This window comes from Leucoraja erinacea, unplaced genomic scaffold (genome assembly GCF_028641065.1).
Source record: "Leucoraja erinacea ecotype New England unplaced genomic scaffold, Leri_hhj_1 Leri_84S, whole genome shotgun sequence".
Lineage (NCBI taxonomy): Eukaryota > Metazoa > Chordata > Chondrichthyes > Rajiformes > Rajidae > Leucoraja > Leucoraja erinaceus.
In genome coordinates this window covers 131,856-155,609 of record NW_026576784.1, presented here as the reverse complement: position 1 = coordinate 155,609, position 23,754 = coordinate 131,856, and the positions used below count along the sequence as shown (strand labels likewise).

The 23,754-nt window shown below is 47.1% G+C and overlaps 2 protein-coding genes across 3 annotated transcripts in view; one reads left to right on the top strand and one right to left on the bottom strand.

Annotated features, from left to right (window-relative positions):
- xrcc5 (X-ray repair complementing defective repair in Chinese hamster cells 5) overlaps positions 1 to 8,339 on the bottom strand; it is a 77,254-nt gene extending 68,915 nt beyond the window's left edge. Inside the window, exons 1-3 of the mRNA XM_055631655.1 lie at positions 8,263 to 8,339; positions 3,382 to 3,495; positions 1,329 to 1,512 (exon numbers count right to left, since the gene is read on the bottom strand). Coding sequence (XP_055487630.1) covers positions 1,329 to 1,512; positions 3,382 to 3,495; positions 8,263 to 8,274 — 310 coding nt within the window. The 5' untranslated portion in view covers positions 8,275 to 8,339. The remainder of the gene's footprint in view (positions 1 to 1,328; positions 1,513 to 3,381; positions 3,496 to 8,262) is intronic.
- Positions 8,306 to 22,343, top strand: tmem169b (transmembrane protein 169b). Of its 2 annotated transcripts, none has more exons than XM_055631658.1 (4): positions 8,306 to 8,339; positions 14,762 to 15,104; positions 19,497 to 20,822; positions 21,533 to 22,340. In XM_055631658.1, the coding sequence occupies exons 2-3, from the start codon at positions 14,834 to 14,836 to the stop codon at positions 20,117 to 20,119; spliced, it is 894 nt and encodes a 297-aa protein (XP_055487633.1). In that variant the 5' UTR covers positions 8,306 to 8,339; positions 14,762 to 14,833; the 3' UTR covers positions 20,120 to 20,822; positions 21,533 to 22,340. The 2 variants fall into 2 exon arrangements, with proteins under 2 accessions (XP_055487633.1, XP_055487632.1); XM_055631657.1 differs by lacking the exon at positions 8,306 to 8,339 and adding an exon at positions 12,905 to 12,993 and having other exon boundaries at positions 21,533 to 22,343.
- The last annotated feature ends 1,411 nt before the right edge of the window (positions 22,344 to 23,754 follow it).

Genomic DNA, 23,754 nt, shown 5'->3' with positions numbered 1-23,754 from the left:
CCTTTGAATGTAATGAGATGATTAGACCATCTCTTGTTGGAATTGAAGTCGCCTGCCATTGTCTAGCACAAATGTACCATGCCTGAATATTGCCCAGACTTTGCTATAATCAGATACTGACAATGTAATTACTCAAGGAATTAGAACATAAGAGTACAGCACAGAAACAGGACCTATTTCCTTCACTTCATAGATGCTGCCGCACCCGCTGAGTTTCTCTACCTTCCATTTTCCAGCATCTGCAGTTCGTTCTTGAACAGAAACAGGCCCTTCAGCCCAGCGCCTGTGCCAACCATGACACCAAATTAAACTAATCCCATCTGTCTGGACATTATCCATAGCCCCCAATTTCCTGTCTGTTCATGTGTCTGTCTAATTGGATCTTAAACATCACTATGGTATCCGCTTCGACCACCACCAAGGCACTGTGTTCCAGGCACCCATCGATGTCTGTGTGTAAATGGAATTAAACACTTAAGCTGTCAAAAGATAAAAGTTGAGCTTTGTGGATTAAGTGTCAATCACGCCTCAATAGGATGGAGCCATGAGGTTGTCAGAGGTTATGGGGAGAAGGCAGGAAAATGGGGTTAGGAGGGAGAGACAGATCAGCCATGATTGAATGGTGGAGTAGACATGATGGGCCGAATGGCCTAATTCTGCTCCTATCACTTAGGATCTTATGATCCCCAAAGAGTCACACAGAGAGTGGTGAATCTCTGGAACTCTCTGCCACAGAAGGTAGTTGAGGCCAGTTCATTGGCTATATTTAAGAGGGAGTTAGAGGTGGCCCTTGTGGCTAAAGGGATCAGGGGGTATGGAGAGAAGGCAGGTACAGGATACTGAGTTGGATGATCAGCCATGATCATATTGAATGGTGAATGGTGCAGGCTCGAAGGGCCGAATGGCCTCTACTCCTGCACCTATTTTCTATGTTTCTAAAAGGAAAAGGAAATTAAAACCTATTGCCATTTCCTATGCCACCTAATTTCTTTGCCATCTCTAAAAGGAACCATAAATTAAAATATCTTTTCCATTGTTTAAGAAGGAACCAGATTTCCCTAAAAAGCTCCAGACCTGCAGCAGCATCTATGGACCGATTATTTCGGGCCAAACGTTGCCTATCCTTCGCACCATAGATGCTGCTGCAAAATATCTCTTTCCATTGATGATTAACATAAATGGCCTTTGGATAATGTTATGCCTGTTAACTTGCTGCAAACAAGAATTTCATTGTTCTGTCGATGTTGCAGATGACAACTAAAGACTCTTGACTCGACCCTTGTCTTCATTGTTTACTTTCCTCAAATAGCTGTTGGCTGAAAGGATACAGTCAGCTTGCTCATTACTTGTCACAATACGACTTTGAACATCTTCCAGGAGATCAAAGTCAGGGATCATCAGGTTTTTGTACACAGAAATGTGCTGGTATTGGTCCGGTTTAGCAAGTGGGTTAAAGGTTTCGTCAGTCCCAAACAGGACTAAAGCCGTCTCATCTTTATTCTCAGCAAAAACCTAGAGCAAACAAAAACACACAAAGATGGATCAGTTTACACAACATGGAAGATGAGCAATTTTACTTTCTCATGGACTATTTCAAACTTACACTGAATTCAGTCAAACAAATTGATTGAGAAATGATTGAAGTTCTTTGCTGGAATTACAAGACATTTGAATGTCTGAATGAAGCCCGCCAGTGATCGAAACTCACATTTATTACAAACCTCGTAAGAAAGAACAGCAGATGCTGGTAAAATCGAAGGTAGATACAAAATGCTGGAGTAACTCAGCAGGTCAAGTTGCATCTTTGGAGAGTAGGAATGGGCAATGTTTCGGGTCGAGACCCTTCTTCAGGCTGAAAATTTGCGGTAACCATAATGACAGCGCGACTAGTTCCCAGAATGTGGGAACTCCTCACGACCATGAAGGCAACTCCCCAGCAACCACCCGCGAACATGTGGCGACTGCAAAGTCTCCTGCAGTTGTCTAATTGGGACAGGCCCCATAAGGGATGACCTTACACAGTCATTTAGTTTAGTTTTGTTTAGTATATTGTCGCGTATACTGAGGTAGAGTGCAAAGCTTTTGTTATGTGCTAAGCAATCAGCAGAAAGCCAATACATGTTAACAATCGAGCCATCCACAGTGTACAGATACATGATAAAGGGAATAACATTTAAATTAAACAGAACTGATCTTGGTTGGTATGGAGCAGCAGGACCAAAGGCTCTGTTTCTTTGCTGTCTGACTCTTAGTACTTTGAGAGATTGGTGGGGGCGCACATCACCTTTAACTGACCTGTTGAGTTTTTCCAGCACTTTCTGTTTTTATTTAAGATTTCCATCATCTGCCGTTTTTGTTTACTTGCTGTATCATTCTTTGGAACTACTTATGAACAACCAATATATTGAAGTAATAGTAATATTTAGTAATATTTATTTATATAGCACTTTTAAATCAAAATCACTTTGAACCAAAGTGCTTTACAGAGATTGATTAAATTAATTGAATAGATTAAATGACCATAAATCCATATAAAATAAAAAAGAAAAAAGACACAGAACAGTACACTATAGAAATCAACAAGAAACGTCCCCCCCACAGCAGAATTCACTGTGAGGGAAGACACTAAAAAGTAAGGTGGGTAGCTGTAACTACTGAAATTGCAATTAATTTCTTGCTATTACCTTTGCAGCTAAAGGAGATAAAAATCACAATGTACTTTGTGTTGAGAGATTTTTTCACCTAGTGTGCTTGTTCTGAATGACGACATTACATCTACAGCTCTGAGTTCCATGTAGCTCCGTGAGTCACACCTCTTTGACATTTTGTGTCAACATTTAAATCTTTGCTTCGTCTCTTTTGAAGGCTTAATTGGCGATACAGACCACATTATACCAATCCATTCCGTGTTCTTCTCATCTCGGTTTTTTAAAACAATAAAATAAAAAATAAAAAAGACACAGAACAGTACACTATAGAAACTTTTTTTTAAACCGAGATGAGAAGAACTTTTTTAAAAACTGAGATGAGAAGAACTTTTTCACACAGTGAGTGGTGAATCTCTGGAACTGTCTGCCACAGAGGGTAGTTGAGGCCAGTTCATTGGCTATATTTAAGAGGGAGTTAGATGTGGCCCTTGTGGCTAAGGGGATCAGGGGGTATGGTGAGAAGGCAGGTACGGGATACTGAGTTGGATGATCAGCCATGATCATATTGAATGGCGGTGCAGGCTCGAAGGGCCGAATGGCCTACTCCTGCACCTAATTTCTATGTTTCTATGTTGTCAACATGTTTATAGTGAGTATTTCTAATAAAGATAGTGCCCTCTTAATTTTGCAATAAATGAGAAGTGGAAATATTATGCAAAGAACATTTATTTACTTGACGTTGGAGAAATAGCAGCACAACTTTCTTTGCTTGTTCAAATGATGATTCTTCCCCTGGTGGCACGACGTTTGTTGTATATCCCACATCCCAGCATAGAACAATGGCACTCTGAAAGAACAGCAAATAGTCTTTCAAAATAAAATGACATTATAACATAAAAACACACATAATTCAAACATTAGGTCCATGGTGACCCAGTCATAGAGTGGAAACAGGCCTTTGGCTCAACTTGCCCACACAGGCCAACATGTCCCATCCACACTAGTCCCACCTGACTGCGTTTGGTCATATCCTTCAACTTGTCCTATCTACGTACCTATCCAAATGTTTCTTAAATGTTACGACAGTCCCTGTCTCATCCGGCAGCTCGTTCCATACACCCACCACCCATTGTGTGAGAAAGTTACCCCTCAGATTCCAATCAAATATTTTCCCCTTCACCTTAAACCTGTCTTCTGATTCTCAATTCCTCTACTCTGGCCAAGAGACTCTCAAGATATAGTGGAGGTCAGTTAACTGGCACAAAAATGACTGAAAACACTCTTGTATCAGCAATCAAAAGCAAGTGAAATGTGTTTGCTACAATGAGACATAACCATGTGTTGAATAGGTAGAACTTTGGAGCAGAGAGACTTGGGTAAAAAAGAGAATTAGGACTCTGCCCCCATCATAATTTAAATTTGAAGAATGCACAAACATCAGCTGCATAAGAGGGGGAGCTCGGGCAAGTGCTCCACAAAATATGGTAATGGCATTTAAGAGACTTTTCGATAAGCACATGGATGTGCCAGGAATAGAGGGATATGGATCTTGTGCAGGCCGATCTATTGCTCTGATGATTTTATACAACTCTGCTTTGATCATTGTTTATCTTCATGCGCTGCAAGGAATAGTCCCAGCGTACACAACCTGTCCTTATAGCTTCCATCCTCAAGCCCTAGCACATCCTCGTAAATCTTCTCTGTACCCTTTCCAACTCAACAACATCTTTCCGATAACATGGTGCCCAGAACTGAATACAATATTTTAAATGCAGCCTCGCCAAAGTCTTATACAACTGCAACATGACCTCACAACTTCTATTCTCAATACTCTGACTGACGAAGGCCAAAGTGCCGAAAGCCTTTTTGACCAGCCTATCTACCTCTACCTGCGACCTACCTAGATCCCTCTGCTCTACAATACTACCCAGAAGCCGATCATTCAATGTGTCGGTCCTGCCCACGTTAGACGTTCCAAAATGCAACACCTCACATTTCTCTGTATTAAATCCCATCAACCATTCCTCATCCCCGAGAGCCAACCAATCAAGATCCTGCTGAAATGTTTGACAACCATATTCACTATCTACATTATCACCCACCTTTGTATCATCTGTAAACTTGTTAACCTTGCCTTGTACGTTTTCATCCAAATCATACACACAGTGCATTTCCATCAGAGTCAATCCACAGACCCGGGGGGGGGGGGACTGGACCGACTCATCCGCAGAACTGCGCCTCATTTGCAGCCACGATCCAACCCGTGACCCTGGCACCACAAACGCTGACGAACCGCCCCTGGACCGTCCCCGGTTCTTTCCCCCCCCCCCCACCACGACTCAAGTGCCCCATGACCCCCGGGTGGGCGGCCCAAGACGCGGACCGACGGGCACACTGGCCCCCAGGCCCACTGCCAGAGAAGCCACAGAGCCACAGCCAGCTCCAACTCCAGCCCAACCCCGCTCCAACTCCAGAGGAATCCGCTCCCCGATGGGCCACTACGGCAACAAGTGCTAGTTCGTCCACAGCCTGGCCGAGCTGCGCTCTCTCATCCGCCACCCCAAATACAAGACGTACCTTGCACACCACTGGCTTCTGCCCCTACGGTACCCGCTGCCACATCATCCAGCCACCAGCTGCCCATCTTCAGCAGGATCTCGGTGTCGGACTGAGGGGAGGGGGGTGGAGGTGGAGCGCTGCCGGTCAACCCGCAGGACAAGCAGAGCCGAGCTGGAGCCAGCAGTTGCAAGTCCGCAGCTGCCCCGCCAGCCCAGCACCACCCTGGACACCTCCGGACAGGGACGGGACACCGGGGAGGGGATGGGGACGGCCCAGCAGCAACTCAACAGTACCCGCATCGACAGAGAGCCGAGGCCTGGCCTGATCTCAACTCCATCCCCTACCCCGTCCCAGACCGCGGACAAAACGTAAACCTGCACACAATGCAACACCACCATTGCCGAGACTCTATAGCTAGTGACCTATGACCTGGGCATGAGCAGTCGGAATACCGAACTCGCTTATTCTATTTCATGAGAAGACTGTTCAGATTCGGTATATCAGCAAAAACTCTCTTAAGCTTCTACAAATGTACAGTAGAGGGCATTTTGACTGGTTACATCACGGCCTGGTTCACAACTTGGCCCCCCAGAAAAGAGGTGATTGTAAAAAGTAGTGAACACTGCCCAGTCCATCACGGGTATTGATCACCCCCCATCGAAGCAATCAGCAAGAGTCACTGCCTCAAAAAGACAGCCAGCATCATTAGAGACCCACACCACCCTGGCTACATTCACATTTCACTCCTGCCATCAGGAAGAAGATATAAGAGCCTGAAAACTGAAACGGCCAAGTTCAGAAGCAATTTCTGCCCTGTAACTATCAGGCTATCAAATAAGCTCCAAATATATACTGAACTTTTTTTGTTTATTATGGGTTTTACAGAGTACTATGTTTACATATGTTATGCTGATACAAGTAAGAATTTCATTGTTCTGTTTTTGGATATACAACGATAAAACACGCTTGTCTCTTGACCTTGCTTGCCACAGATTTGACTTGCAAATTAATCTTTTGGGAATCCTGAAGCAGCACTCCACTGAAGCAGTCCCTTTGCCCCTCTGATTTCTAAAACTTCTCCCCATTTAGAAAATAGTCTATGCCTTTATTCCTACTACCAAAGTGCATGACTGCATAGTTGGCATCTGTCACTGCTTTGCCCACTCTCCCATCCTGTCCAAATCCTTCTGCAGACTCCCTGCTTTCTCCACACTACCTGCCCTTCCATTTGGAAGACAAGATCGCCATTTCTCAGCAAAGAGAACTGGCAGGTCCACCAGAGAGGCCAATGTTCTCACAGAAGTTGGTGTGTTTGGTGCAATTAACTTTCAGAGAGTGTAGAAGATTGTACAACAGCAACTTTTAAAAGACCTACATAGTGTATGGATGGTGTTTAAGAAGGAACTGCAGAAACTGGATAATCGAAGGTAGACAAAAGTGCTGGAGAAACTCAGCGGGTGCAGCAGCATCATAGATAGAGTTTCTCCAGCACTTGTGTCTACCTAGTATATGGATGGGACCCTTCAGGAACGGGAATCCCTCGCCACCATAAATGAGCAATCGCACCAGGGTCAGAGTCCCCCCTGGCAAACAAGGGCAGATGTACTCACCTTTCACCCCACCAGCCGGCAAATACAACACATGGGCTGGATCAGGAGGGTGCCTTAGCCAGACTGGCCCATCAATGGGCCAAAGAACCTGTTTCACAGCCCCCTTTCAGCCCATTTACCCCTCGACCACCCCCTACCCGGGCACTTTCCAAACACAACAACCCAAACACCCCCTTCACCTAACCCCCCGACTCACCCCACACCCACACAACAAATCCCCCAGGTGCGACATACATATACACACACCTCCAACCTCATCTACCCCCCCACATGCTCTAGATGTCACACACATCACCCCCTACGGCGGTACATATCGCCGGACACACCCCCCCAGTTCCCCCCTACCATACATATGGCACACACAACCCCCCACCCCCCACCGACCTCTCTGTCCTGGGTCTCCTCCATTGCCAGAGTGAGCAACACCCACATATTGGAGACACACACAGCACCCCCCCACCTGGGCAGCCATCCTGATGGCATACATATACCCAATTTGCAGCTCTTGCTGTCCCTCCCCCCACAACCCTCGATATATCCACACATCCCCCCCCACCCCCCCCATACATATACACACACACCCCCCACACCCCAATATACACACACACCCACCCCCCACCCCCCTCCCACCACCCACGTCAAGTCCTGAACGAAGGGTTTTGGCCACATACTACACACACACACCCCCCTTGACCCTTGCCCCACATACATGCACAATCACACACACCCACCAGTCCCCACATACAAATACACACACACAAATAGTCCACCTTTATTCCCTACCACAGTACATACTACACACACACCACTGCCCCACATACCATATGTCCAAACCCCCCCGCAGATACATATACACACACACCCCCTTCCATTTGGACATATCGCCCTTTACAGCAAAGAGAACCAGGTCCCCACATACATATACACACAGACCCCCATGTGTTTTGGTGCATACTTTCAGAGAGTACACAGTGTACACACACCCCCACATACATGGATACACACACTGCAGAAAGAAACTCCCACCCCCCCCATAGACAAAAGTATACACACACACACCCCACCCCCCCAGCATACAGTATATGGACACACACACCCCCTTAGCACCCCCCTCATGGGCATATACACACACCCACCCCCACCCCATTTACATACACACCCCCCACCCCCCCCCCACATACATACATACACACACACACACCCCTCCACCACATATATATATATACACACACATACACACACAAAGCCAACCCCACTAACCGCACCACCACCCCACCATACATATACATGTATACACACACACCCCCCCCCCCCCCCCCCCCATCCTATATATATATATCTATATCTATATCTATATATATATATATATATATATATATATATATATATATATATATACACACATACCAACCCCCACATACATATATACACACACACACACACACCTTGGCCGCCATGTTCCGGGCCGCGCGCTTCCGGCCGCCTCCCGGAAGTGACGCAACCGCCGGTGGTCGGGGTGCGGGTGAGTGTGGGGGGGGGAGTAACGTGGGCCCGGGGGGGGGGCGAGTGGGAGAGAGAGCCAGTGGGGGCGCGGGGAGAGGGAGCCGGGGGGGGGTGCGCGGGGGCAGTGGGGGGGCGAGAGAGCCAGTGGGGGCCCGGTTGGACACGACACCCCCCCCCCCCCCCCCACCCCCACACACAGACGCTGCTTGTCCCTGGTGTTTCCCGGCCCCTGCTCTTGTCCATGTCTGGCCTTCACCTCCACCCACCCCGCTACCAGGGTTGATCTTACAACAATACACACGCTGCTGGAGCACCAGCGGCCCAGGCAACATCACCTCTGGGGAGGGAACTGTTCATCTCTTTATCCATCCATCCTACAGCTGTCTCATGTCTCCACTAAACATTTATCGCTCCTTATTGAAACATACAAGAGTATGGACACACTAGAGGCAGGAAACATGTTCCCCATGTTGGGGGGAGTCCAGAACCAGGGGCCACACACAGTTTAAGAATAAGGGGTAAACCATTTAGAACGGAGATGAGGAAACACTTTTTCTCACAGAGAGTGGTGAGTCTGTGGAATTCTCTGCCTCAGAGAGCGGTGGAGGCCGGTTCTCTGGATGCTTTCAAGAGAGAGCTAGATAGGGCTGTTAAAGATAGCGGAGTCAGGGGATATGGGGAGAAGGCAGGAACGGGGTACTGATTGGGGATGATCAGCCATGATCACATTGAATGGCGGTGCTGGCTCAAAGGGCCGAATGGCCTCTACTCCTGCACCTATTGTCTATATATCTTATATGTTTGAATAAGATTCCCTCTCATCCTAAATTCCAGAGTATACAAGCCCTTATCAAATCTGGTTTATTACACAACACTAAATCCAGAATTGCCTTCTCCCTGGTAGCCTGCTCTAAGAATCCATCTCGGAGGCACTGTACAAACTCCTTGGGGTCCAGTACCAAGCTGATTTTCCCAGTCTGCCTGCATGTTGAAATCTCCCATAACCACCGTAGCATTACGTTTACCATGCTATTTTAACCCCTGTCATTGAGTTGTACCGCATAAAAAGAGTTGAGTTGTCATTGAGTTGTACAGCATAAACCTTTGACCCACTCTATCCACGCTGACTATCAAGCACTGATCTATATTAATACCATTTACCAACACTTACTCTGTAGCTTACAATGACTCTGGGTAGAAACCAAAATTCTTCAGATCTCGTCTAAACCTCTTCTTCCTTGCCCTCTGGATTTGGACATTTTCACGGGGAGATCTTCTCACTATCCACCCTAACTAACCCTCATTATTTTGTGTAACTCCATCAGCCTCAGCTGCATCTACTCAAGGTGCTGAACATGATGCCAAGGAAACTGAATCTGCTCTGCGTGCATATGATCTATATCTCTCCAAGCCCAGCAAAATTATGTGTCTGTCTAAAAGCTTCTTCACAGCACTATCACATTTACCACCACCACCAGCACCTCTGGCAGCAGCTTCAGGCATTCTCCATCCTCGGTGTAAAACAAAAAATTACCCCATGCATCTCTTTCAACTTTTGCCCATCTCTATTTAAAACTATACCCTCTCATCTTTGCCATTTCCACGCTGGGGAAAAAGGTTCTGACTGTCTACCCTATCTATGGCTTTCATAATTATATATATTTCTATCAGGTCTCCTCGATCTTCAGCGTTCTAGGTAAAATAATCAAAGTTTGAGAGATAATACCCCAGGAATTTTACCCCAGTAGGATAATCCAGGAAGCATTCTGGTAAACCTCCCTTCATCCTCTCCAAAACCTTCACGTCGTTCTGGCAACCAGAACTGCACACAACATGGGGGGTGGGGGGGGGGGGGGGCACGGCCTGCGGAGTCACACACACACTAATCCCCCCCCCCCCCCCCCCCGATTATTTAATATTTATTTGCTCCTTTTCCCCATCCTCCGCCCTATCCACCCATGCATAGCCTCCAATTGCGCAGGCGTGGCTAGAGAGGGAGGGGGGTAGAGAGGGAGGGGTAGAGTAGAGATGGAGAGGGTGAAGGGGTAGAGAGGTGGTGGTGGTAGAGAGGAGAGGGGGAATTCTCAATGACTTGTCGACTTTAGTTGTCGGATTTAAAACTTTTTATGGAGGCACAATGGTCATACAGCATCAGAGCAAAGCATTGAAATATCCACAGATCTTAACTAAAAACTGAATATAACTAACAAAACAAAGAAACTATGGAGTTAAAACTAAAAGACTTAAGACTGGACATGACCAGCAGATAAAAGACGGGACATTCACTCATCCTTCTCTCCAGAGATGCTGCCTGCCCCGCTGAGTTACCGCTTTCACACAGAACACACTGCTGAAAAACAAGCTTCCTTGTCTAAATAAAAGAAAGGATCATTGTATGTGAAGGAATAAACTGCAGATGCTGGTTTACACTGAAAGACACTAAATGCTGGAGTAACGCAGCAGGACAGGCAGCATCTCTGGAGAGGAGTGGGTGACATTTCAGGTTGAGGCCCTCTTTAGACTGAGTCAAGGCAAGTTTTTTTTTTAAAGAGGGTGGTGGGGGCCTGGAATGCACGGCCATGCAGTGGTGGAGGCTGAGACTGTAGTGACATTCAAGAGACTTTTGGATAGCTTCTTTCATATGGAGGGAATGGAGGGGTATGGATTATGTGCAGGCAGATAATAGTTGGTCTTCGCATCATGTTTAACAGAGACATTATGGGCTGAAAGGCCTGTTCCTGTGCTGTACCATGCCACAGTGCCCTCCATAATGTTTGGGACAAAGACCCATCATTTATTTATTTGCCTCTGTACTCCACAATTTGACATTTGTACAGGTGCACAACCTTTTATCCGACAGCCTTGGGACCAGACACTTTTCGTAATTTGGAATTTGTCGGTCTTCGGAATGGAAATTTTTTAGCGTAGATTTTAATGGCTGGCTCAGTGGTAGAGTGCCCGGCTCATATCCGCAAGGTCACGAGTTTGCGCCTTGATCCCGGCAGTTCCTCGGTCGCGAGTTTGAGTCTTCAGTGTAGTTTTTTTCTTGCAGAATAAATGTCTGTATGAAATGCAGTGTGTTGAATGAATTCCTGAATTTGTAAATGTGACCGCAGCATTGAATCACCTCCCGCACTCATGTCACCCTAGCGGGGCTTCATGCCCTAAGACGGCCTAAGGCGACATTTTCACACTCTTATATCCGTGTGCAGCAGAGACGCCAAACATGAGCTTTGGTGTGCAGACGACATCCTGGAAAAAATGTCTGATTTCTTCCAGGTAGGCGATATACCCTCCCGCGCAATATACCCTCCACTTCTCTTTTTAGTTCCCCTTTCTTCCAGGACCGATCCGAGGTTCCGCTGTCACCTCTGCGGGCCACCCTCGGTGAACGCTCACTCAACTTTGTCTTGGGATTCCTACTCTCCCGGTCAATGTACCCTCACCTTCTCTTTTATGAATGGGGATTTAGTTCCCCTTTCGTCGAGGACCGACCGGAGGTTCCGCTGTCACCTCTGCGGGCCGCCCTCGGTGAACGTCCTGTCTCCCTGTCCCTGGGATAGCAGGGGGCGATCAAACAGCACAATACCCTCCTCCCCCTCCCCCCCACCCCCAACTCCAGAGGAATCCGCTCCCCGATGGGCCGCTACGGCGACAAGTGGCAGTTCGCCCACAGCCCGAGCTGCGCGACCTCAAGAACAAGACGCACCTTGCGCACCATCAGTTTCTGCCCCTCTGGAGTTGGAGCGGGGCTGGGCTGGAGTTGCTGATCTGGGATCTCCGTGCTTGCAGTGGGCCTGGGGGTCGGTGTCCCGATGAGGGGGCACAGCTCGGGCTGTGGGCGAACTGCCACTTGTCGCCGTAGCGGCCCATCGGGGAGCGGCTCCTGGTGGTCCCGATGTCTCCCGCTAGTTTGCAGTTTTCCTCTGGAGTTGGAACGGGGCTGGGCTGCTGCTGGCTGTGGGTCTCTGGGATCTCCGTGCTTGCAGTGGGCCTGGGGGTCGGTGTCCCGTTGGTCCTGACGTCTCCGGTGACTGGCATTGCCGACGTGAAGACAGTGCAAAGCCCCCACGCCGGTGCAATGGGCGGGGAGCTGGAGAGGGGAGGGAAGGGGTCACACACATGGCCGGGAAGCAGAGGGGTGTAGGTGGGGTGAAACTGAAGGGAGCGACAATCTGCAGCTCCCTGCCCGCTGAGTTAAAAAAGTTCCCACGCAAGACTCACGATACACTGTGTATCGTGAGTCTACCGTGGGAACTTTTTTAACTCAGCGGGCAGACAGCAGCATATTGTCAATTATTAACCCTCCCGCGCAATATACCCTCACCTTCTCTTTTATGGATGGGGATTTAGTTCCCCTTTCTTCGAGGACCGACCGGAGGTTCCTCTGTCACCTCTGCGGGCCGCCCTCCGTGAACGTTTTCAAGGACCTTTTTTCAAGGACTGAAAAAATGTCGCTATTCGGAGGTTTTCGTTAATTGGATCTTCGGATAAAAGGTTGTGCACCTGTAATAGAAAAAAATCACATGTGGTAAAAGTGTTCATTGTCATATTTTAATACATTTTGGTTTCACCATGTAGGAATTACAGCTGCGTTTATGCATAGTCCCGCCCATTTCAGGGCACCATAATGTTTGGGACACATGGCTTTGCAGGTGTTTGTAATTGCTCAGGTATGTTTAATTGCCTCCTTAATGCAGGTAAAAGAGAGCTCTCAGCACCCTAAGGCCATTCGAGCCAGCACCACCATTCAATGTGATCATGGCTGATCATCCCCAATCAGTACCCTGGTCCTGCTTTCACCCCATATCCACTATCTTTAAGAGCCCTATCTAGCTCTCTCTTGAAAGTATCCAGAGAACCGGCCTCCACCACCCTGTGAGGCAGAGAATTCCACAGACTCACAACTCTCTGTGTGGAAAAAGTGTTTCCTTGTCTCCGTTCTAAATGGCTTACCCCTTATTCTTAAACTGTGGCCCCTGGTTCTGGGCTCCCCCAACATCAGGAACATGTTTCCTGCCTCTATCTAGCCTTCATACTGCTTTCTTAAGATCTTTCCTTTATAAACGTTAAAGAACTTTTTTCTATCCTGCTGAAACCTCAATTTCCTTTGTTAACCAAAAACTGACCATCTTTGTTTTACAGGTACATATAGACTCTTTTAAATGCCTGACACTTATTAGTTGTTGTTTTCCCACGTCCTGTCTTATACTATTGAAGTCAACCGTCCACCAGTTAATTACCTTGACTCTTAGAAACATAGAAAATAGGTGCAGGAGTAGGCCATTCGGCCCTTCGAGCATGCACCGCCATTCAATATGATCATGGCTGATCATCCAACTCAGTATCCTGTACCTGCCTTCTCTCCATACCCCCTGATCCCTTTAACTACAAGGGCCACATCTAACTCCCTCTTAAATATAGCCAATGAACTGGCCTCAACTACATTCTGTGGCAGAAAATTCAGAGATTCACCACTCTCTGTGTAAAAAAAATGTTTTTCTCATCTCAGTCCTAAAGGATTTCCCCTTTATCCTTAAACTGGGACCCCTTGTTCTGGATTTCCCCAACATTGGGAACAATCTTCCTGCATCTAGCCTGTCCAACCCCTTAAGAATTTTGTAAGTTTCTATAAGATCCCCCCTCAATCTTCTAAATTCTAGCGAGTACAAACCGAGTCTATCCAGTCTTTCTTCACATGAAAGTCCTGACATCCCTGGAATCAGTCTGGTGAACCTTCTCTGTACTCCCTCTATGGCAAGAATGTCCTTCCTCAGATTAGGAGACCAAAACTGTACGCAATACTCCAGGTGTGGTCTCACCAAGACCCTGTACAACTGCAGTAGAACCTCCCTGCTCCTATACTCAAATCCTTTTGCTATGAATGTTAACATACCATTGGCTTTCTTCACTGCCTACTGCACCTGCATGCCTACTTTCAATGACTGGTGTACCATGACACCCAGGTCTCGTTGCATCTCCTCTTTTCCTAATTTTTTTGTCCAACCTTTTCCAGGAGCACCTTATAACTTCTTGAATTGTGCTCAATGTTTGCAAAGAGCTCTTCCACAGACATTTCCACACTTACTAATCCTTCTTCCCTGAAATAAGGTGAGGTGTTAGGGCTGCATCTTTCCCAGCCTGGTGTGGAAGGGGAAATGCAGTCCCTTTGTTTTCCAACTCATCCGCAGCTCACCAGTGCTTACTGTCATCACATTCACTTCCCAGTCATCACTGCCGGCTGAGCAAGCATGGCAGCTGATTCTGTATAATTTAGTACATTTCTTAAAGTTAATCTTGCAATTTAAGGTTTGATACATGACTCAACTTTCATAAAAGTTCCCAGTGCCAAAAAGAAATGTGGAATTTCAGTTTGTCATTGTTTTTCTTGTTTTTAATCCAGAATTGAATATTTTGTTTGTTTAAATGTTTTAATAACAGGCGTTTTGTGTCCATGGCACACGCAGAATTATCAGAAGCAAAAGCATTTCCAGTGTAACTCATACACACCAAATGCCTCAAAACAACATTGGCATGGAGCAGGCAACTCAGGTAACACATCAAGGCTCCCCACACAAACCTGCTCAGGTCGCTGGTATGTTTGAGAAGGATGGAGAACTTACCATGGAGCGGAAAAAAAAGAGGAAAAGGGAGCCAAGGCCGGAGTCGATTATAATCTACCGTACAGGCAGCGAGAAGGTTGAGGAAGACAAACAAGATCCGGATAGTGCAACGAGGAACACTGAAGAAAGGACAAACTTCCTATGTCCTCCAGCTGTAGAAGGTACTAGAACAATGTCATAACCACACGTTGACCCACAGCTCCCAACTTCAACCTTCTCTTATTACTTTACTGTCATTTACTGTTCACCTTAAATTAAGTCCCCAAGTTACAACTGCGATCCATTCCTGAGATCTGTTCACAACCTGAACTGTTTGTAAGGCACAAATGAACAAATACTGTGTGTGAGGCGATCACAGTGAAAGCTGTGGTAGGGGAGTGAGCATGTGTGGGAAGAGGGGCCACTAGCTGGCCTGACTGAGTGAGTGAGTAGGGTGACTGGGTGAGTGAGTGGGTGAGCGAGTGAGTGGGTGGGTGGGTGAGTGAGTGGGGGGTGGGTGGGTGGGTGGGTGGGTGAGTGGGTGAGTGAGTGGGTGAGTGGGTGGGTGAGTGAGTGGGTGGGTGGGTGAGTGAGTGAGTGAGTGAGTGAGTGAGTGAGTGAGTGAGGGAGTGGGTGAGGGAGTGGGTGGGTGAGTGGGTGGGTGAGGGTGAGAGTGGGTGGGTGGGTGGGTGGGTGAATGAGTGAGTGAGTGAGTGGGTGGGTGGGTGAGTGGGTGGGTGGGTGAGTGGGTGGGTGAGTGAGTGGGTGGGTGAGTCTGAGTGAATGGATGAGTGAGTGAGTCTGTGAGTGTGTGAGCGGGTGAGTCTGTGAGTGGGTGAGTGATTGACTGGGTGAGAGTGAGTGATTGACTAGGTGATTGACTAGGTGAGTGAGTCTGTGAGTGAGTGACTGAGTCTGCTCATTTTTGATTCTGGATCGTGTCCAGCCCTTGATTGTTCAACCCTGGAATGGGGTTAGAGAGAAGGTACACGGATGTGGTAGATAAATCACCCTGACTAGACATGTCCGAGAACACTAAAGGAAGATAGAAAATAAATAGAATAGCACAGTAGCTGGTAGAGCTGCTGCCTCACAGCACCAGAGACCTGGGTTTGAGTTTGACCGGGTGCTGTCTGTCCGCAGTTTACACATTTTCCCTGTGGTTCCTCTGGGTGTCCAGTTTTCTCCCACATCCCAAAGACATGCAGGTTAGCAGCTCAACTGGCCTCTGTAAATTGCTCCTAGTATGTCGGGAGTGGGATAGTGTAAACAGGTGATTGAGAGTCAGCACGGATACAGTTGGCCGAAGGGCCTGTTTCCGTGCTGTATCTTGAAACTAAACTCAATCAAATTGCAGGTGCCTGGGCTGTGATATATGAATGATCATTAGAATAGGTGAGGTGCTGGAAGACTGGAAGATGGCCAATGTTCTGCCTCTTATTTAAGATGGGTGCAAAGAAAATCCGGGGAACAATAGAGTTGTCAGCCTAACATTGGTAGCAGACACGTTACTGGAGAGGATTGTCAACCATAAGATATTGCTGCATTTGGATAGATAGAACTGATTCGGGATACAGCATGGTTTTGTATGTGGGAAATCATATCTTACAATGATTCCGTTTGTTGAAGAATTAGCCAAAAAGGTTAATGAGGGCAAAGCCGTAGACGATGCCTGGATGGACTTGAGCGGGGCATTTGATACACGTGGTAGACTGACCTGGGAAGGTTAGATCGCATGGGATCTAAGAAGAGCTGGCCACCAGATAGAGAATGGGCTTAATGGAAGGAAGCAGAGGGTGATGGTGGAAAGTTGTTTTTTGACTGGAGGCCCATGACTAGTGGTGTGCCTTAGTGATCAGTACTGGGCCATTACTGGAGGCCCATGACTAGTGGTGTGCCTTAGTGATCAGTGCTGGGCTATTACTGGAGGCCTGTGGCTAGTGGTGTGCCTTAGTGATCAGTACTGGGCCATTACTGGGGGCCTGTGACTAGTGGTGTGCCTTAGTGATCAGTACTGGGCCATTACTGGAGGCCTGTGACTAGTGGTGTGCCTCGGGGTTCAGTGCTGGGCCCGTTACTGTTTGTCATCTACATCAATGATTTGGATGACAATATACAGGGCAAGATTAGCAAGTTTGCTGATGATACAAAAGTGAGTGGTTTTGCAGATAGTGAAGATGGTTGTGAACGATTGCAGCAGGATCTTGATCGATTGGCCAGGTGGGCGGAGGAATGGTTGATGGAATTTAATACAGACAAGTGTGAGGTGTTGCATTTTGGGACGTCGAACAAGGGCAGGACCTACACAGTGAATGGTTGACCTCTGGGTAGTGTTGTGGAGCAGAGGGATCTAGGAGTACAGGTGAATGGTTCCTTGAAGGTGGAGTCACAGGTAGATAAGGTGGTCAAAAAGGCTTTTGGCACTTTGGCCTTCATCAGTCAGAGTATTGAGTATAGAAGTTGGGAGGTCATGTTGCAGTTGTATAAGACGTCGGTGAGGTCATATTTAGAATATTGTGTTCAGTTCTGGGCACCATGTTATAGGAAAGATATTGTCAAGCTTGAAAGGGTTCAGAAAAGATTTACGAGGATGTTGCTAGGACTAGAGGGTGTGAGCTACAGGGAGAGGTTGAGTAGGCTGGGTCTCTATTCCATGGAGCGCAGGAGGATGAGGGGTGATCTTATAGAGATGTATAAAATCATTAGTGGAATAGATCGGGTAGATGCACAGAGTCTCTTGCCCAGAGTAGAGGAATCGAGGACCAGAGGACACAGGTTCAAGGTGAAGGGGAAAAGATTTAATAGGAATCCGAGGGGTAACTTTTTCACACACAGAGTGGTGGGTGTATGGAATGAGCTGCCGGAAGAGGTAGTTGAGGCTGGGACTATCCAATCATTTAAGAAACCGTTAGACAGGCACATGGATAGGCCAGGTTTGGAGGGTTATGGACCAAGAGCAGGCAAGTGGGACTAGTGTGGCTGGGACATTGTTGGCCGGTGTGGGCAAGTTGGGCCGAAGGGCCTGTTTCCACACTGTATCACTATAACTAGTGTAGCTGGGACATTGTTGGCCGGTGTGGGCAAGATGGGCTGAAGGGCCTGTTTCCACACTGTATTGCTCTACCTCTCTATGGCTCTCTCTGTTTGGATGAGAATGGACAAGGCATGAATAGTAAGATTGCAGAGACATTGAAGTGGGTGGTATCGTAGATAGTTCACCAAATTGTCAAAGCAGACAAGTAACATTTCTTCAAACCCATAAATAACTGATCATTTGCTTTCCTAGTTATCTTCCAAATAGCTTCCTACTTTGCTACTAATTGCTGTTTATCAACTAATTACAGATTATTATTTAAATAGAGGGAGGCAGAAAACGAGTAATGTTCAGAGGAATGGATGTGTTGTGGAGTGTGGATCAGGACAGGAAGTGGGGACTTGTGCACAGTTCCAGTCACGCAGCTAAAGGAAGGATGCGATTAAGCTGGAAGGATGCAGGATAGTTCCATGGGGATGTTACCAGGACCAGGGGGCTTGAGCTATAAGAACACACTGGATAGGCTGAGACCCTTTTGCGTGGAGCATTAGTTGAGGGGTGATGTAGTGATTGTACTCACTCTCCCAGGGCAGAAGAGTCTAAAACTAAATGGCATAAATTTATGGTGAGGAGAATAATGTAACAGGGACCTGAAGGGCGGTTACATTTTTTCCACACAGTGTGGTGTGTGCCTGGAACGCACGCGCTGCAGGGGTGGTGGTGGAGGCAGACACAATAGTGGCATTTAAAATGCTTGTCAATAACATGGATATGCAGGTAGACAAAAATGCTGGAGAAACTCAGCGGGTGAGGCAGCATCAATGGAGCTCCATAGATGCTGCCGCACCCGCTGAGTTTCTCCAGCATTTTTGTCGACCTTCGATTTTCCAGCATCTGCAGTTCCTTCTTGAACCTGGATATGCAGGGTATGGATCACGCACAGGAAGAGAAGATGAGTTTCTGGGCACGTGGGCCGATGAGTCTGTTCCTGTGCGGTTCATTTCTATGTTCTAGATGTTCCTTATAACAAGCTGCCAGAGATGGGTACAATAACAATGTTTAAAATGCACTTTGGCAGATACAGGGATGGAAAAAGTTTGAAGAAATATAGGTGAAGTGAGGAGCTCAGGCGCCACCTGGTAGAGTGTAGTCTTCATCTTCTTGCGAGTGAAACACAAACCAAAGGAATAGTTAGATCTCAAGCCGGGTGTTGAGCAGCCTGGTTGTTGTCTCTGTTGGCGTCAAGGTCTGCCAGGTCTTTTGCTGGGTGGTAGAGCGGGCACCCAGAGATGACATGGTTGGCTGTCTGTTGTTCATTTGGTGTGGTGTGTAGTTTCCATGCTGTGTAACTCGGTGACTACATTTGGATTATTGCTTCTCGTTTACCATTTAGAATAGATTTGAACCTATATGTCACTTTGTCACTGAAAGGAAACTTCAGAAAACATCGGCAGACATGTTAACACCATCTGAGTTGGAAATGCAGGATGAGTAATTGTTTATATGAGTACAGATTTATAAAATTGTGTTTGTTGCATAGGTGGCTGGAGCTTGCCTGCTGACAGCAGATATGTCACCCTCACTGGCACCATCACCCGGGGCAAGAAAAAAGGACAGATGGTGGATATCCACGTCACACTAACGGAGAAGGAACTCCAGGAACTGGCCAAGTCTAAGGAGATCCCACAGTCAGAGGAAGAAAGGAAGAAGCAACCATGTGATGTTGGACTGTACTGGGGCCCTCATGCAGTGCTCTGGGGTCTGCTTTGTGCTCCTGTGGTCTTTCTGTTGTCTTTCATTGTTTCATTTTACTATGGGACCATCACCTGGTATAACATTTTCTTGGTCTACAATGAAGAACGCACCTTCTGGCATAAGATCACAATTTGCCCCATTCTAATTGTGTTTTATCCGGTACTAATCACAGTGATCTCACTGTCCATCAGTGTCTACACGGCCATAACACAAGTTTCCTGGTCATTTGCTGAGTGGTGGCAAGACGTGCGGGACATGGAGAAAGGCTTCTGTGGCTGGTTGGCTGGAATACTTGGACTGGAGGATTGCTCCCCGTACAGCATCGTAGAGCTACTGGAGTCTGACAATGTTTCGGGTAGCCTGTCGGGAAAGGCAGCACCAGCCGGAGAGCAAACATCTGCTGTGTAACCAGTGAAGATCCAGAGAGATGGAAGCTGCCCAACACTACGAAGAAACAAAATGATGGCACAATTTAGTTCAGACTTTCCTTGAATTTACTGTATGGATCAATACAATACAATACAATACAACACAATTTATTTGTCACTTGAACCTCATAGAGGCTCAAGTGAAATGTTGTTTCTGCAGTCACACATACAAGAAAAAAAGACCCAAGACACAACACAGTTTACACAGACATCCATCACAGCGCATCTCCTCCTCGCTGTGATGGAAGGCAAAAAAAACTTATCTCTCCCCTGCACTTCCCTCTCCCCCCGATGTCAGAGTCAAAGTCAGAGCCCAAGTCAGAGCCCCCGGCGGGCGACAACAATTGTCCCGCGGCCATTAACGCCGCGCCGGGTGGTGCAAGGCCACGCTCCGGGTCTTGTTGTTGGAGCCCCGGGCGGGCGCTAGCAAAGTCCCGCAGCCGTTGAAGCCACGCCGGGCGATGATGTCAGGCCCCGCTCCAGGTCATCCTCGACCCCGCTACTCGGGCGGGAGAAGTCGCCGTTGCGGAAGCCCCGAAAAGCGGTCTCCCAGCAGGGACCCGCGGGCTCCCGGTGTTGCTGTCTACCAGACCTGCGGTTGGAGCCTCCGAATCCCCGGGGTCGGGTCGCAGCAGCGCGCCACCACCGCTCCTCCCGCTCCGGACTCGGCCAGCTCCACGATGGTGAGTAGCTCCGCAGCTCCGTGACTGGAGCCCCAGGACGTTCCTGCTGGAGGCCGCTCCACAGTGCTAGGCCCCAACGACAACGGAGACCCAACAGGGAAAGGTCGGGTTCTCCGAGCAGGGGAAAAATTTTTTTAAGTATCCCCCTCCGGCCCCCCCCCCCCACCCCCCCCCACCCACCACACACACACACACACCCACACACACACACACACACCCACACACCCCCACACACACACACACACACACACCCCATCAAAAAAATAAAAAACTACATTAAAACGGGACAAAAAAATAACAAAAAAACAGACAGACTGCAGAGGCCGCTGCGACGTGAGTCGCGCCGCCCACCGGAAGACGAATCAGAGAATATATGCATGTAACTAAAGAAGTAGGGTCTCGACCCGAAACGCCACCTATTCCTTCGCTCCATTCATGCTGAGTTTCTCCAGCATTTTTGTCTACCTGCATGCAACTAACGTTTGTTTTAAAATGTGAACTATTTGTATATTTGCAAGAGTCGGCTGTTGAATCAGAGTGAGCCTGATACCTGCCTTGCCATTTCCCACTAATATGAAGTTTAATTCAACCAGCCAACTCTGCCTCAACTACAAGTAGCCCCCCCTGGTGAAGGACCAAAGTTACTCACCTGGTACAAAGTCTGAAGAAGGGTCTCGACCCAAAACCTCACCCATTCCTTCTCTCCACAGATGTTGCCTGTCCCGCTGAGTTACTCCAGCATTTTGTTTCAATCTTCGGTTTAAACCGGCATCTGCAGTTCCTTCCTACACAGGATGGTACAAATGATGGTTTTTGGGGCAAATTGAAGTTCTGGATATTGAACTCGATGTATGTATGTATTTATTTATTTATTTATTTAGCAGTGCTAGCCTGCCCAGGTGCTAATCTGAGTGTTTTCATCTGTTTTTTAAAATAACGTAGATATGTTTTTAGTACTTATCAACTTGTAAGTAAAAGCTAAATGAATGTTTTTTACAGTATAATTGATAAATGGTTTCAATGTCAATACTGCAAGTTAAACATAACATCTGTGCTTTAAGACAAATCTACGGGAAATATAACATCTACAACACTATTATTTTATTTGGGGTGATCTGCATACATCATGAATATGGGCAGGTCCAGTGATAGATTTTGTATGGTTTCTATAAATATAATGAGGTCAAGATTTACTGAACCATTCATGTACAACGTTAAAACCTTCAGCACTAATACAGTGGCACGAAGCATTTTGTACAATAAATGTATCATATATAACAACAGTTGTTCATTCATTAATGACAGAACTATATAACCATATAATATAACCATATAACAATTACAGCACGGAAACAGGCCATCTCGACCCTTCTAGTCCGTGCCGAACACGTATTCTCCCCTAGTCCCATATACCTGCACTCAGACCATAACCCTCCATTCCCTTCCCGTCCATATAACTATCCAATTTTTTTTTCACCTTCACCTTAAAGTGAAGATGTTATCATGTCACACATAGGCTCCTAAAGCATGATTTAGGCTTTAATTTGATATTACAGCGGACGTGAGACCACACCTGGAGTATTGTGTGCAGTTTTGGTCCCCTAATTTGAGGAAGGACATTCTTGCTATTGAGGGAGTGCAGCGTAGGTTTACAAGGTTAATTCCCGGGATGGCGAGACTGTCATATGCTGAGAGAATGGAGCGGCTGGGCTTGTACACTCTGGAGTTTAGAAGGATGAGAGTGTATCTCATTGAAACATATCAGATTGTTATATGCAGATTGTTATAAGGATACTGAGTTGGATGATCAGCCATGATCATATTGAATGGCGGTGCAGGCTCGAAGGGCCGAATGGCCTACTCCTGCACCTAATTTCCATGTTTCTATGTTAAGTGCTTGGACACACTAGAGGCAGGAAACATGTTCCTGATGTTGGGGGAATCCAGAACCAGGGGCCACGGTTTAAGAATAAGGAGTAAGCCATTTAGAACGGAGACGAGGAAACATTTTTTCTCACAGAGAGTGGTGAGTCTGTGGAATTCTCTGCCTCAGAGGGCAGTGGAGTTGGGTTCTCTGGATGCTTTCAAGAGAGAGCTAGATGGGGCTCTTAAAAATAGCGGAGTCGGGATATGGGGAGAAGGCAGGAACGGGGTGCTGATTGGGGATTAAATGGCAGTGCTGGCACGAAGGGCAGAATGGCCTACTCCTGCACATATTGTCTATTGTCTAATTAAAATTTGACGTAATGTACCTGGTGTGGTGAAAGGTAACTCAGCCCATGGTGACTGTGAAAGTTTGTCACTTGTTACTTGCTAAATTATAAAGATGGGGTGATCGGATGGATTAATTTCTCTCAGTCGAGCATCATACAGCACCTAACACACCTTCAGCCCAAGTTATCTCTGCCATCCAAGTTGCCCATCTAAACCAGTCCCGTTTTAGATAGATAGATAGATAGATAGATAGATAGCCTTTATTGTCATTCAGACCGAAGTCTGAACGAAATTGCAGCATAGAAACATAGAAACATAGAAATTAGGTGCAGGAGTAGGCCATTCGGCCCTTCAGCCTGCACCGCCATTCAATATGATCATGGCTGATCATCCAACTCAGTATCCCATCCCTGCCTTCTCTCCATACCCCCTGATCCCTTTAGCCACAAGGGCCACATCTAACTCCCTCTTAAATATAGCCAATGAACTGGCCTCAACTACCCTCTGTGGCAGAGAGTTCCAGAGATTCACCACTCTCAGTCATACATACATATAATACAATAAAAACAACAATAAACACACATTAACATCCACCACAGTGAGTCCACCCAGCATCCCCTCACTGTGATGGAGGCAAAAGTCTTAGGTCTGCAGTCTCTTCCCTCCTCTTCTCCCTCTGCGCTGAGGCGATACCCCCCCCGGGCGATGTTACAATCAG